The sequence below is a fragment of the Argiope bruennichi genome, chromosome X1 (genome assembly GCF_947563725.1).
Source record: "Argiope bruennichi chromosome X1, qqArgBrue1.1, whole genome shotgun sequence".
NCBI lineage: Eukaryota > Metazoa > Arthropoda > Arachnida > Araneae > Araneidae > Argiope > Argiope bruennichi.
Genome location: NC_079162.1, coordinates 68,850,857 through 68,864,779, shown reverse-complemented (window position 1 = coordinate 68,864,779; position 13,923 = coordinate 68,850,857). Strand labels below are relative to the sequence as shown.

Below are 13,923 nucleotides of genomic sequence, written 5' to 3'. Positions count from 1 at the left end.
TATGCTTTAGTCATAATGCAATTGTAAGCATTAATCAAGGTATGCTTTAGTCATAATGCAATTGTAAGCATTAATCAAGGTATGCTTTAGTCATAATGCAATTGTAAGCATTTTGAAAAAGCATACCATAATCTAGCTGCTATATTGACTATGGTAATTAATTTGCGCCTCATTACCGAGTCCAAATAGCATAAATCCTTCGAAATGAAACGAGCATACTTGTATTGGCTTAGAATGTACTTTTAATGGCCTTTCGAATATTATTAATTCTCTTTGTTCTCCTGTGTTCGAGAGTCATTGGCAGTTTTTATCAGAAACTGAAAAATTACTGTCATTTTGGTTTCTGGAAGCAAAATACTTTTTTAAACGACATTTTTTAGCGTTTATTAATGCTTCATATATGTTATTAATGCAACTAAGGTAAATGTTCTATTATATGTATTCTATTAATCTTCAGTTACCCACTTTTTTTGTGTGTTCCTTGCATTTATTTATTAGCAAATAGTCCCATGTAGCTGTCCCAAGTACTTTTATATATGTGATTCCATGTTCTTTTGACGTGTTACTATATTTCTGACCGGCCAATAAAGTATGACCCATGAATTTTGAAGCACGTTATATAATAATCAGTGTATTCAAAATTTTGATGGAAAATGATTCTAAATTATTTATGTTGCCTTTCTACAGTGTTTTGATTGGAATAATATTCAGGTGGATTTTTCAAATTCATTTTTTCTTAATTGTAATAATAGTACATTCCAAACTCACTAAAATAATTTAGCCCGATAAATTCGCCTTAAAGGAGTAATTCAATTTTATGGATTTAAATTCTGTAAAATTTTCAACAATGTTATTTTCTCATTCTCGCTTCTTCTGTTTTATTTCAAATGTTATCAGGATGTTTCTCATGACCGTAACCACAACTTTTACTATGCGCTTTCTTCATAAATTGTTTATGTGAATTTTCTAGCTACTTACATCTGTTTCAAAAGGTATTAAAAAGTAAAATCCAACCCAAAAGCACCCGATATTAGTCAAATCACGTTTTAATGTGAAGATTAATGAAAATTATATATTATCAACTTAAATTTTATTGCGCGTCAACACCATCTAATGCGCAGGAGTTCTCTTTCTTACATCTTTTGGAATACATTAATTTTAAATACTGTGGGAGTAATGGGTGAACCGATGAATCAACCAATTAGTCAGCTTTGAATAATTTTCTTTTTCTGGGTTAAGTCGGAGGAATAAATTTCGCAGAACTTATAGCTCATCTAAATTCACGTTAATGACACCCAATTCTGACTGTCATTAGGAACCAGTGTAGTCCGACTCAGTCAAGCAAATTATGATAATGAAAGAAATGACTTTTAGTTGAATTTTTTCCATCTTTTAACGAATTTACTGATTTCGTCATTGTGGTTGATGTTTGTTAAAATTCAAAAAGATGCCACAAGAATTTATTTAACTGTAACTTTTCTTAAATGTTATTTTCCTCTTGTCACATTGTTGCGTTAAATGGATTCTTTATTTGCATTATTCATTTAGTCGGAAGTACAGAAGTTGCATGCAGGATTCTTTATGAATATTTGTTCATGTTCTTGATTTAATAATACCTCTTTATTGCAATTTAAAGCGATGTGCGATATGTTATTTTTGTCGTACTTTGCGTTCGGGAACAGTGGTCGTTGTGATCTGTTGTTAAGATCTCTACTTAGAGGTCAGAGGATCGCTTGTTCGAATTTGGATTTCATCGAAACTCCGCCATCTATGCAGGTCTGGCGCTCGGAAAATCTACAATAATTCAAATTATGATTTTTTCCCCAAAATAACTTCAGGATGGTATGTTATTTTAACTAAACTAAACCTCCCGGGAAGTAAAACAGTATACCATTCGATATTATTTTTGCTTATTGCAATTATGCATATATTTTTTTGGAAATGTTTATATCTTTACTCTCTTTTAAATATGTTATCAAAATTCAAATTCAATCGTCTGATCGATTTTTAGTTTTTTTACGATATTTATAAATTATTTGAAGCGAATTAGTAAAGTCAGTTCATTTTGGATACTGATCCAGTTGTGAAAGAGGGGGGGGGGAAGCCGGGTGATGCTATTTTCCTCCTAATGTAACCGAATTTTAAGCTTATGTCATGATCCTTAACTTAGTAACAGTAACTATTTATTGGGGTATCTTAGGTTTTCTTTAGATAAAAAAATAATTACCCTTATTGAACACCATAATTTACGGTTGCCTTTTTTTTAAGTTTTTAACAGATCCCCGCCCCATTTTTTTCCTTGATACTTTTTATTCAGAAATTATATTTCATACTTTTTAAGGTTTGTGTAATGTGAATTTATAGAATTTTACACAGCTCATTTGCTGCGAAATTTTTTTATTTTTTTAAATCAATGTAACATCTGTTATTAGCTTCTGTCATGTGAGCATTTATGAAAGTAAAGTACAGGTGTTTAAATCTAAGGTCTGTAAAACTTCTTTGTATCCAACTGTGGTAATTTGCTTTTATTAACGATGTTTGTTTGTTTGTTTTTTTTTTGCTTTTTTTTTCTATGCGTTGTGAGAGGTAATTCCGAAATCATGACCTTATGACTGAGGTTTACCTAAGATGTCTATGTAAGAAATTTCCACGGCATGTAATTGAATTACCTGAAATGTGGGCTATGAATAACACTGCTTCTGTTTGGGACCGATCAAAAAAGTTCAGAAACCCACAAACCTCATTTCCACCTGGGTGCTTAGTGGAACATAATTGTGAGACAATGCAGTCCATGGCATAATGCCATGTGTACGTAAAAAGAAGGTAGTGCCTAAACACCTGGCCTTCTGTTGAGACGGGTTCCAGGAATTCTCTGCAAGGTTGCAAAGCACGTTTTTTGGAATTTGTAGTTAACGTGTTTATTGTTAAACGTATAATTGTAATAAACGCAAATAATAAAATTAATTCTTGGATTATTTACAAACCTTTATAATTACGTATAAAGGTTTATAATTAAATTTACCTAAATTAATGGTATTCATCTGTCTAATTAGATTTGATTTTCATTGAATCAACTGCCAAATGGGAAATTTTTGACTGCAAAACCACGTCGAAAAAATATGGCTTTCCCAATTTTCTTTATAATGTCAATTCATTAAATATAATGGTGCAACTTCGAAAACTTAAAAATAACTGTTTTACTCCAAACTTTTTGATGTTATATTCTTAGTAGATACACATAACTTTTGCTACGCTTATTGATATGGCCATAATGATTTGTTGGGTACATGCGTAAAATTTTACAAATCTTAAAAATATGATAGCATTTTACCTTAATATTATTTGTGGAATCATGAATCTAAAAAGGTTCCAGGATAAAGAACTAGATTACAAATCTGCTATTCTGTATTTCTTTTAACCATTAGAAAATATATTCACGATCTTGATTTAGAAACATTACAAATTACCTATCATTTAGGCTCAATCTGTTTATAATTTCATCTTATTAGCCCAATTGACCTCTATTCGATTTTTTTAATATAAATTTCCTTGCAAAAATACAAAATTGATGGAAATTATTAATAGCAAAATAAATTTCATTTGACATTTAGATAACACGTCAAATATGTTGTGTTCTAAGGCTTTCTATTTGGTGTAATAATTTTAATAAAATATTTCATTTGCTTTCTCTTTTCGATTAAGGTCCAAAATTTTAAATGTTGCCAGTTCCAAATTTGGACTGAGCTTATGTCTTCTCGAGTTGCGTCGGCGCTTGCACTTTCTGTTCTGAAAAAAATAATTTGTAGAACAAAAAGTGAAATAGACAAATGAATAAATAAAGAACACGAAGAAAAGGCTCTTGTATAAAGATGCAAAAATGTTGGGAACTTCCTTATTACATTACTGTTTTAAGCATCTGTGACCCATGTGTTCAGTATTGCATAATTTTGTCTGCTGCTTATTCGAAAATATTTTTCTTAAATGTCCCGTTCTTATAACAGCTGCCGTTCTTTATTGTTTTTTTTTATGCAAATATGTTCAAGTGATACTGATATCTCTGTCAAGTAGGTTTTTTTTTTCTTTCTTTATCTTTTTTTCCCCATTTGAAAATAATTTAAGTATCTTGATACTTATTTTTGAAGTTGTTTATGACTTAGTCGGTCGGAAGTAGATAATTTCAATTAAGCATTTCTGCCAAAGAAATGAATTTTGTGTGTAGTTCATATTTTACAAACATTATTACACTTCTGATATCGCACTTTTTACAAGCAGGATTATATTTATGTGATCACATGTTACTCTGCATAATGCAGATATTTATTAAAGAAAAGATAGGTTTGAATCCAGAATGTGCCCATATTTTGTATATATATTTATGTTATGAAAATTCGTTGCTTATTAAATATGATAATGTGTATAATATTAGTCTTACGTCGATTTAAAATTATGAATTTTCTATTAACAGACATTGTAAATTAAAGTTTAATTTAATCGTCGATTTAAAGCTTCTCATCCTAAGGAAAACGGGAAAAAATTAATAGTTTGTCATTAAATGTCATATATTTTTTGCTAATTTTTAATTAATGTTTTATGCATTATTATCAATTAATAGCTATTATGATATTAAAAATGAGAGTTTTACGTATTCTTTTGAGAATCAGTTATTTGTGCGACACTTTTTGAAGTTATTGAAAGATTGGTGATTGGAATGGATTCATCTTAAAAGTATCTTCAGCACTGTTACAGTTTTTTGATAACTTCATAATTAAGGCTTTATAATGTTTAAAAGGAAAATTAGAAATATCTCCAGTGTTTGTAATTTCTAATAAATATCGACTTCGAATAAAGAAATTATATATATATATTGCACTTCGTTTATTATATTTTTAGTCACTTATACAATTTTCTTTTTATTGCACCGATAAAATGACTCGATTCTTCATTCTGTGAGAATATAAGCCAAGGAGTAGTATCGTTTGGTCAGTGATGCATTTTATAATGCTTGCTTAAATTTGCTGACCGTGAGTAATATTTTTCTGACAGCTAATTTTTTGTGTTCTATTTCCGTGAGCAAAATCCAGAATGATTTATCTTTTATTCCCGGATGAAAATATGTGAAATTGCATACGATTAGTCGCCAGATCGAATTTTAATAACTAATCAATTGAAGTTTCAATTCTTTTAATCTGTTTAAATTCTTTTTCTTTTGTGCTGAGAATAATTTCTCGTCAAATAAAATTATTCCTTTTATATCTGATGTGGGAAAAGTTCCAATTTTAGATTATTGTAACCTAAATAAATCGATGTTTGAGTTTTAATCGAATTGTGACTGGATGCCTGTGTATACGTTTCTTTGCGGTAAGAGAATAAAAGTGATTTATTTGTTAAAATTAGATTTTCTATAAAATGTATTTCTTTATTTTATTGAAAATTCATTGCATTTATTAATCCATAGCCCCATTTTCGTTTTTAAAACATAAAATTTTGTTGAAAAAAAACACAACAAAACCGGGGTTTATGTCTAATTTCTCGTTCTGTCCTGTTAATTTTCAACTCAACTTTAAAAGATTAGTTTTTATTGGGATGTTATTTCTCATTGTATTTTTTTTTTACATTCTGAAATTATGAATCTTTAATATTAATCACAAACAAAATTAGATGTCGCAGTTTTAATATATATATTACAGTTAATTAATTTTTTTAAAAACATGTATCAAAAATTTCATAAGAGTATTATTAACTTTAACATTGTTTTATTTTAAAGTAGCTGATTTCCTAAAATGCATGGATTTGAAAATAAGATTCTTAAAATGCTAGTATTACATTTAATATTTTAATAAGATTTATAGAATGATAAACACGATATTAGTTTTCTATCTAAGAGATAATAGTTTTGTATTTAGATTATCTTATAACTAAGATTTATATTATTTGGATATTATTCCTGAATATATTTCTTAAATTAATTTATTATATTAAAAAAACATATTTCATAAATTGTTGTTACCAGTTGTATTTTTAATATAGGAACAATTATGGCCGAAATAAAGGCATCTTTTTTGTAATAATAACTGATGCAGAAGTTCGTGTAATTTAGTTTGAATCGATACCCCAAAATAATTGAATTTCACTGGTATAAATGCGAATGAACTTATTTACAATCTTTTGTCAAACATTTTGGAATTTAAATTTACTGGGAAAAGTGGCGATGAATTTTGTCATATTGAATTAAGTATTTTTACCCAGGGTTTATCTTTTTCTTTCTGGAGGATAAATTTCTTCAGAATCTGTCGAGATTAAGAGGTGCATTAACCCAGAATTTTTGATTATAATGATGCACTTTCTGTATTATTGAATAAAAAAGAATCAGCCTTATTATCGTAAGATTTACGGATCGGATGAGGCTATTCCAAAGCTACATTTCTTCTGCGGTGGAACTTGGCTAATTCATTCTTTCTTCATTAGAACTCGGTGGTAATTCGAAGTTTCCCCTGGTTCTTTTAAGTTACCTAGAAATATATTGACCGGGTGTCATCAGTAATTCGCATTTGTTTTGCATGATACTAAGCTAAGACTAAATTGTAAAAAAAATATGCCTCTGTTTGATTTCTTTCTGTTATATGCGTTCATATAACTTTCCACTTTTTGCATACAGTTTTATTTTATAACAATATTTTGTATAAAAAATATTTCTATGCTTTTTTTTTCAAGTCTTTGGAAAGTTAATTGAGAATTGTACTTTGTAACTTTCATGCTATAATATCCTATTCAGAATACTGAATGATGTTATTTTTTTCACTTTAATTATAAATTTTTAAAATGTGATTTTACCGCTTTATTTATTTTAAAATAAAAGTTTATTCATTAAGTATATTTTATTTATAAAAATTATAAAATGTTTAAATTCTTTGTCATTTTTAGCTGAAAATTTTAAATTTTGTCTTGTTATACCGATTCTTAGACCCGATTTTTAACTCGGCATTTTTAAATTAATTGAATTTTTATTGCGATTCCATCACTTTCGAATTTACCAAGTTCCCCAAGTATCTCTAAAACAAAATTGGTAGAATTAAATTCCTTAAATAGACGTTTCCGATTTAACCGCTTAACTGTTTTGCCCGAATGCCATACGTGCATCGATTTATCGAATTTTGATAGTTGTAAGCAAAAAATAAACCATTCATAACGATTATAATTCAATATTTAAATTACTTCGAATACATAGATAAGTCAAGTATTTAATGAATTTCCATTTGAATCAAGATAAGAAAATATTCCCAAAATAGAAGGTGCCATTTTATTAGATAGTAAAGAAAATAAAACAGTTAAGTGGTTAAAGAGATCTGAAATTACATTTAAAATCCGTATTACATTCAAATCAATCAAAATGTTTACTAATCAATTAAATTATTAATTTTGATTGTAACTTATCTCATAAAATTTAACTAGGATTTATTGCCCGAGGAAGTTTTTTCCCGCCCTTTGGAATAACCTTTTTTTTTTTTTTTTTTTTTTTTTTCCTTCTTATCATGGGTTGCCTATCCTCCCTCCTATCTTGCCATTATAAATAAAAAAGCATTGAACAGTATCATTATTGTGGGATTGTATTTCTAACGAGTTTAATGCATCTCGGATGATTGCTGAATTGATTGGAACCGGAAAGTCCTTAGAAGAAATGAATTCATGAGGCATGCAGGGGTTAAGTGTTTGGTTTTGGTCTAAATTAACCTCTTGATCACCACAAGGGCCAATTAACTTCCCCTTCAAGTACGAACACTTTTAGTTGATTGCTCCAGTTAAGTGCATCTTTCCAAGTACCCCCGTTTGATTCTGAATTGCTCATCAAAAAGGTTGTAATGGTCTGGAAATAATGTCCGTATATCTATGTCTTTTTAATGAATATTGTAGAACCCGTTATTTTTCTGCTGTGAAGGCAGAATATTTTGCTGGTCCTGTTAACTGTTTAATAAACATCGGATGCTAAAATAGATATTTGTCAATTTTCGCCTTTGAACTTTTACACCGTCAAAGAAAATGAACCAGTCTGTAGAACCTTCACAAGGCATATGTTAGAAATTTGAATGGCTTATGTTTACTGTTAAATTATTTATAAAATCTAATGAATTATTCAGTTATAAGGAATAGCCTTTAAAGTCTGTTAAATAAATAAAATTTTCAATAATTTTTCTATTTTTCCGGAAATAAATTTTTTGTAAGTCTTCCCAATCTTTTGGACTATCAAATTCTGGTTTTGATAGATTGCAGAGATTAAAGGAAAAGTCGCAAATGATGCAAAAATCTTTTGACTTAATACAAACCAAAAAGCGGATGACTTGTTAGAATTGAGTATATAAAAATACAAGTCGTTATTGGCGTAAAAAAAGATTCTCTTGAAATTCGTGGAACGTACATTTTTAGTATGAATTTAATTTTTTAAAAAAACTTCTTGTAGGTATTTCCTATCAAAAGTACTATCTCTGAATTGACCAGAAGAAAATTTGACTGACTCGTTAAATGCTGTAGTTTTTTTCAGCTTCCTTTTTAATAAACTGGATGGGAAATTAACTGTGTCAATCATTTGATTTCGCATTAAAACTGATGTAAACTGTTTTTTGGTGAAAACTTTTCTTCTTATAAGCTTAGATTTTTTTGGAGAGGTGAGGAGGGGGTCTGTAATTTCCTTTTTAAGTCCAAATCTCATTTGTTTTTGATTATTTTTCATCAAAATAAAATTTAATTTAAATTTGTATTTATGTTCTATAATAATTAAAATGCTCATTTTATTTGAAGTTGAAATATTTATTGTAGTTCGTAAATTTTTATTAAGTTATTTATAATGCTATTTTTTTTCTTTTACAGACTTTATCAAGATTCCCATTCAATAGCTGTAGAATAAACATCTATTGCCCAACCTTGGTTGTTGGTGCATTCTTTCTTAGGCAAGTATACGCTTTGTAATTGTGCAATTAAAGCCTTAAATTTTTTTTTGTCATGTACTGTTGTCTGTATACAGAAGAGCTGTCGCAAACTTAAACTCTGTTTCGCAGATTTTAAACTTCATCCAGTTACATTAATGATGCCCGAAAAATACTTGTTCATCCACTTATTGTTAATGTATTTGTGAACTATTATCGGTCTCCCAGTAGAAGTTGTGTTATATCTTTTCTTATAATAATAGCTAATTACAATGTCTTCTTGATCATTATTTATTTGTCGTTTCTAAATTAACAAAAAAATTGTTAAATCTTTTAAGGAAAAGGTAATAATTAAGTTCATATAAAACTAGACTTTTGTTTTTTATAGTTTGACATTGAATGAAGACTTAAAAAAAAAAAAAAAAAAAAAAAAATTTAATACCTAAATTTGTGAAGTCGAATTTTAAATAGGCATAATCTTGCATTTTCTTCCCAGGATTCTTTTGAGTGGGCTTTCTTCCCCTCCCCTACCTCTTCCATTAATTACAGAGATATTTGCTTCACATAAATGCTTTGATATTGAAAACTAGAGAATTGTTCTATAGTGTTTCTTTTCCTATACTGTGTTTTATAAAAATTTTGTTTTGAAAGTATAGGAAAAATAGTGTTAATATACGTTGCAAATGTTTTTATTGTAATCGGTTCTCAATCTCACTTGAGCATTCGGATTTTTGTGTTTCTGTTGTATCATGTGATAGTTTTCAAAACTCAAACTAATTAAAATGATCTTGGAACCAGTATAAACCAAGCGCAACTTTTAGCTTAGCCATTTTGTCAATTGGCAGTAATGTAGCTAAAATTATCAAATTTGATGACACGATTTCAAATTTAGAAAAAAATGTTAGAAGGGATTCTAAATATCGTGTTAAAGTGTAGTTTTTTGGTTTAGAGAAAGATACTTGTAAACAATTAATTTTTCATTAAATTATATCGGTAATAAAGTATGAAATAGTTTTATCGCTATGAAAAAATATGCAACTTCTAAATGCACATTCAACTGGCGTATTTAATAAAAAGACATTTTAGTTGTTTGTACTTTTTTCATTCATAAAAATTATTTATAATATAATTAATATTATGCCCTCTTTGCTTAAACAATTGAATAAAAATATTGCTTCAATAAATTTTATATTCCGGAAGACATAGGGGTGGCAATTTTAAATCCGCACCGGATGCCACCAAACCTTGCTATGCCACTGCTTCCATACAGTGTAAAGTCTTATTGTAATTGTATGTAAATATAAATATATAATCCTAATTTTTAATCTGAACTATGTTCCAACCCGAAACACTAACCATTAAAGCACGTGCCGATTTTGGTACTTCTGGAACTTATCTAGCCTATTAACGTCTGTGTTCATGTTTATACTCCTGGTTTATATTCATGTTTGCTCTCCTGATACCCAGACAATAGTTTCTTGCTCTTTTTGTTTGAATGCTTATGCTTGCTTGAACTCTTCAAGTGAATGTATTTCCTTTACAGGTGGCCATGAGTAAGCGAAACACTCCTGTCGATGTGAGTGAGGGAACTACTGTAAGTAATACTTCTCCTCAGTCCCCTACTAGTAGAGCCCTGCTTGAACCCATAACCCTGGATTTTGATCCCATGAGCTTCGAGTTCAAGGAAGACTCCCCACTAACCTCTCCTTCCGATAGCAACCGTGACCTTGGTGAGATGCTAAGTCCATCCCAGAATGCCGATGTTGTTGAATTTTTTGACCCATTTTGTCCAGTTAAAGAAGAAAGTCCCACAGATTATTATCCAAATGTTATGTTAGGTCAGACAACTTTGGGTGAACCACTTCTGGATGGTTTATCGGAACCACAGCAATTTTCTGAACCTCAGCAATTTTCTACTACTATTGATGAACCACTGGTGGATCCTTTAGGAGAACCAAATGAAGAAGAACAACAACAGTTTTCTACTTTGGATGAACCACTAATAGACAATTTAGCAGAACCGCCAACGTTTACTAACGGTATTCCTACCTATGATGATCAGGACGATATTGATTTGCATGATCCCTGTCAGGGTGAGTTAATTCCAGAAACAACTCCTGATATTGAAATTGAGGAGGAGGACGTAGCTGATATTGTGGATGTGGATATTGTTAATGAACCTTTGTCTGAATTTTGTACTAATTCTGAAATTACTGCTGTAGCCAGTTCTAAATCTGAAACATCCGGCGATGTTGAACTTTTAACCGAACTGGAACAGACTCGCAGTGAAGAAACCTGCGTATCCCCAGTCAGCGAACAAGTGTTTGATGATAACAAGCATGATCTGAGCTCACAGCATGAGCAATGCCAAATTTTTGAGGATGATGTAAGTTTGATTTAGCACTAACTGCTTGTATTTTTTTTATAGTTTGCTTTAGAAGTTAACTACTAATATCCTAATGAGAATGATTGTCTTGCTGAATTTGTAGAATCCTGAAATATTTAGTGTATGTGCCCAGGTAAGTTTTTTTTTTTTATAGATTGTTTTTGCATAACCTTTCTGATTCCTAAAGTATTACATATTTGATGTATTGATTACTTTTTTCGAGCGTGCGTGCTCAATCAGTTAGCTTTAGAATTCGTTTTTAAAAAATTTTTCTCTTGATTCTGTAATTAAAATAAAGCAGTAGCAAGTATAGCGATGCATGTTAATTTGTGGAGTCAATATTTATTTGACTATAAATATTATTAAAAACATCAATTTTACGAAAAAAATTAACTTCATTCATAAGAAAATAAAAAGACATTCAAGAATAAACAAAAAATCAACTAGAAATCCAGTCTCGGAATGCCGAAGGTAAAAGAAAATCCACTTAAATAAAATAAAAAAATCATTTTAAAAATTACAAATTCAACTATGACGTTTTGTAGGCCTCTCCCACTCAACTCCTCCAATATTTAGCAAACAATATTGGGTCAAACAGATCAACAATAACAAAGAAGGATACACTTGCCGCCTACATTAACATGTGATGACTTATTATGACGTAGAATATGTCATTGGCAAATTTTTAAAATCCGGCTTATTGCAAAAACCACCGCCATTTTGCACTGAGCCTGGCATATTTATAAGCAGCTTATTGTGAAAAGACGACTCTCGATGCTAAATGTCAGATTTTTCTTTTTGCGTGGAACATCTTCCCGTCAGATTCACTGAACAGGATTAACTAAATTTTTAGTTTGTTTCATTTATAATACTTCGCACATGAAAAGAAAAATATGTTTAACAGAAAATTATTTAAATTTCTTTAACATTCAGCAGTTCTGTCAGTTACATTTTAAAAGCACCATCAGTCCTGGTTGTCAAATGTTTTTAATATCTTTTCATGTTCTTAATATGCAAAAGAGTTTTAGAGAGACGACATAAGGATATGTTTACTCGTCGAATAAGTTACTGTTTTTTTATAAATTGTTTTTTATACACTACAGGAAAAACTTACTTTGCAAGTAATTCGAAATTTGAAATGTTTCTGTTAAAAAAATTTCTTTTGTAGAATAGAATGAATTTTTCACATCTTTAAATTCCATTGTCCTTTAGTTTTCTTTCGCTTTCGTTTTTTGAGAAAAGTATTATAAATTACCATTATTTTTAGGTAATCATGTAAAAATGTTCTAATGTTTTAAAGGGAAATTCGTTTATAAGTAATAATATTCTCATTAATCAGTGACTCATTTCAATTTAAATATCTCTCTATACATATATAATATTTTTGAATTGAAAAGATGCAAATAAATAATTAGGTTTTAAAAAAAAAACTTTTTTTTTTTTCTTGTTCCGTGCATTTTAATTTTTCCTTATGATAATTTAGGATAGATCATTACATGTTTTCCCTTTAGGGAGTTTGCTAAATTTCTTTATTTCAATTTTTTACCTATTCGATTAAAAAAAATCTGTTATTGAAGAAATTATGCTGCTTTTATGAAGTTCGTGGATTTTTGTTTTAATTTTACGAAAAAAGCATGTGGTGAAAAAATTTCCAAATGAGGTGGTTTACTACCCCTGTTCTTCCTTCATTTCACAAAGAAAGGTTAATTCGTAATTAAACAGGGTATTTCTGCTTGAAGAATTTTTTTTATATTAACATTGGATATTAAGAATAGGGTGCCAATCTCATCAAAATTACTACTCTCCCCCCCCCCTCCGCGTTTCAACAAATACTTTCCAATTTTCTATCAAAAATTTGATACCGAGACTTTTGAAAATCAAAATTTTAACATGCGATTTTCTTATGTGAATGTATTTGTGTACCACTTTATTTGCTCCGTTGCTTGCAATAATTTGTTTTCAAAGCCAGATGTATTTTACTTTTAGTTAGTAAAAAAGAGAAAAAAAAATATAATTAAAATAGAAATACGATGCCTATTTTATTAGCGGTTAAAAATAACAGATGTTATTTTAAACAAACCTGACGCTGGACTTGGCAAAATTGCTACGGATTAATGAGCAGAGCATTAATACGCAACAGTATATTTTTAAAGGATATGTTAACTTGCTCGTTTTTGTTTTAACTTTTAAAAATTATTTTAGAATTCTTTTCCATTCAGCCCAGGATTTTTAGATAAAAATCTATTATTATTTATTACCATCCGCATCCAAGGATGAATAATCGCCTTTTAAATTTAATTTTTGTCGGTCACAAAGGAATAAACAGAGGATCAAAGTTGAGTAGCTGAACCGTCATTGTCTTCCAGGTCTTTGTCTCGTGCTTTCCATTTCTTGTAGTGCCAATCTTCTGTTAATTTGGTTCTCATAGGTATTCATCATTTTCGTTATTTAACTATAAGTAATTTTAATGCATTAAAAAGTAGTTAATAATTAAGTATTTAACTATAAAAAAATTTAATTTTAATGCTGTAAGTAATTTTTGCCTGTATTTTATTTTGTTTCTTAATAATAGTTTAATATTTACATTGAAAGTGTGCTGTATTTAATTATAGATTTTTATAC

General features: G+C 29.3%; 1 protein-coding gene across 9 annotated transcripts in view; it reads left to right on the top strand.

The window, feature by feature from the left end:
• The window catches only part of LOC129958324 (LIM domain and actin-binding protein 1-like), a 98,949-nt gene that overhangs the window by 31,237 nt on the left and 53,789 nt on the right, over positions 1-13,923 (top strand). For 7 of the 9 annotated variants that reach the window (XM_056070729.1, XM_056070728.1, XM_056070727.1 and 4 more), the window contains exon 1: positions 10,516-11,301. In XM_056070729.1, the coding sequence (XP_055926704.1) occupies positions 10,582-11,301 (720 nt within the window). In that variant the 5' untranslated portion in view covers positions 10,516-10,581. The other 2 variants (XM_056070731.1, XM_056070732.1) reach the window with 1 other exon arrangement.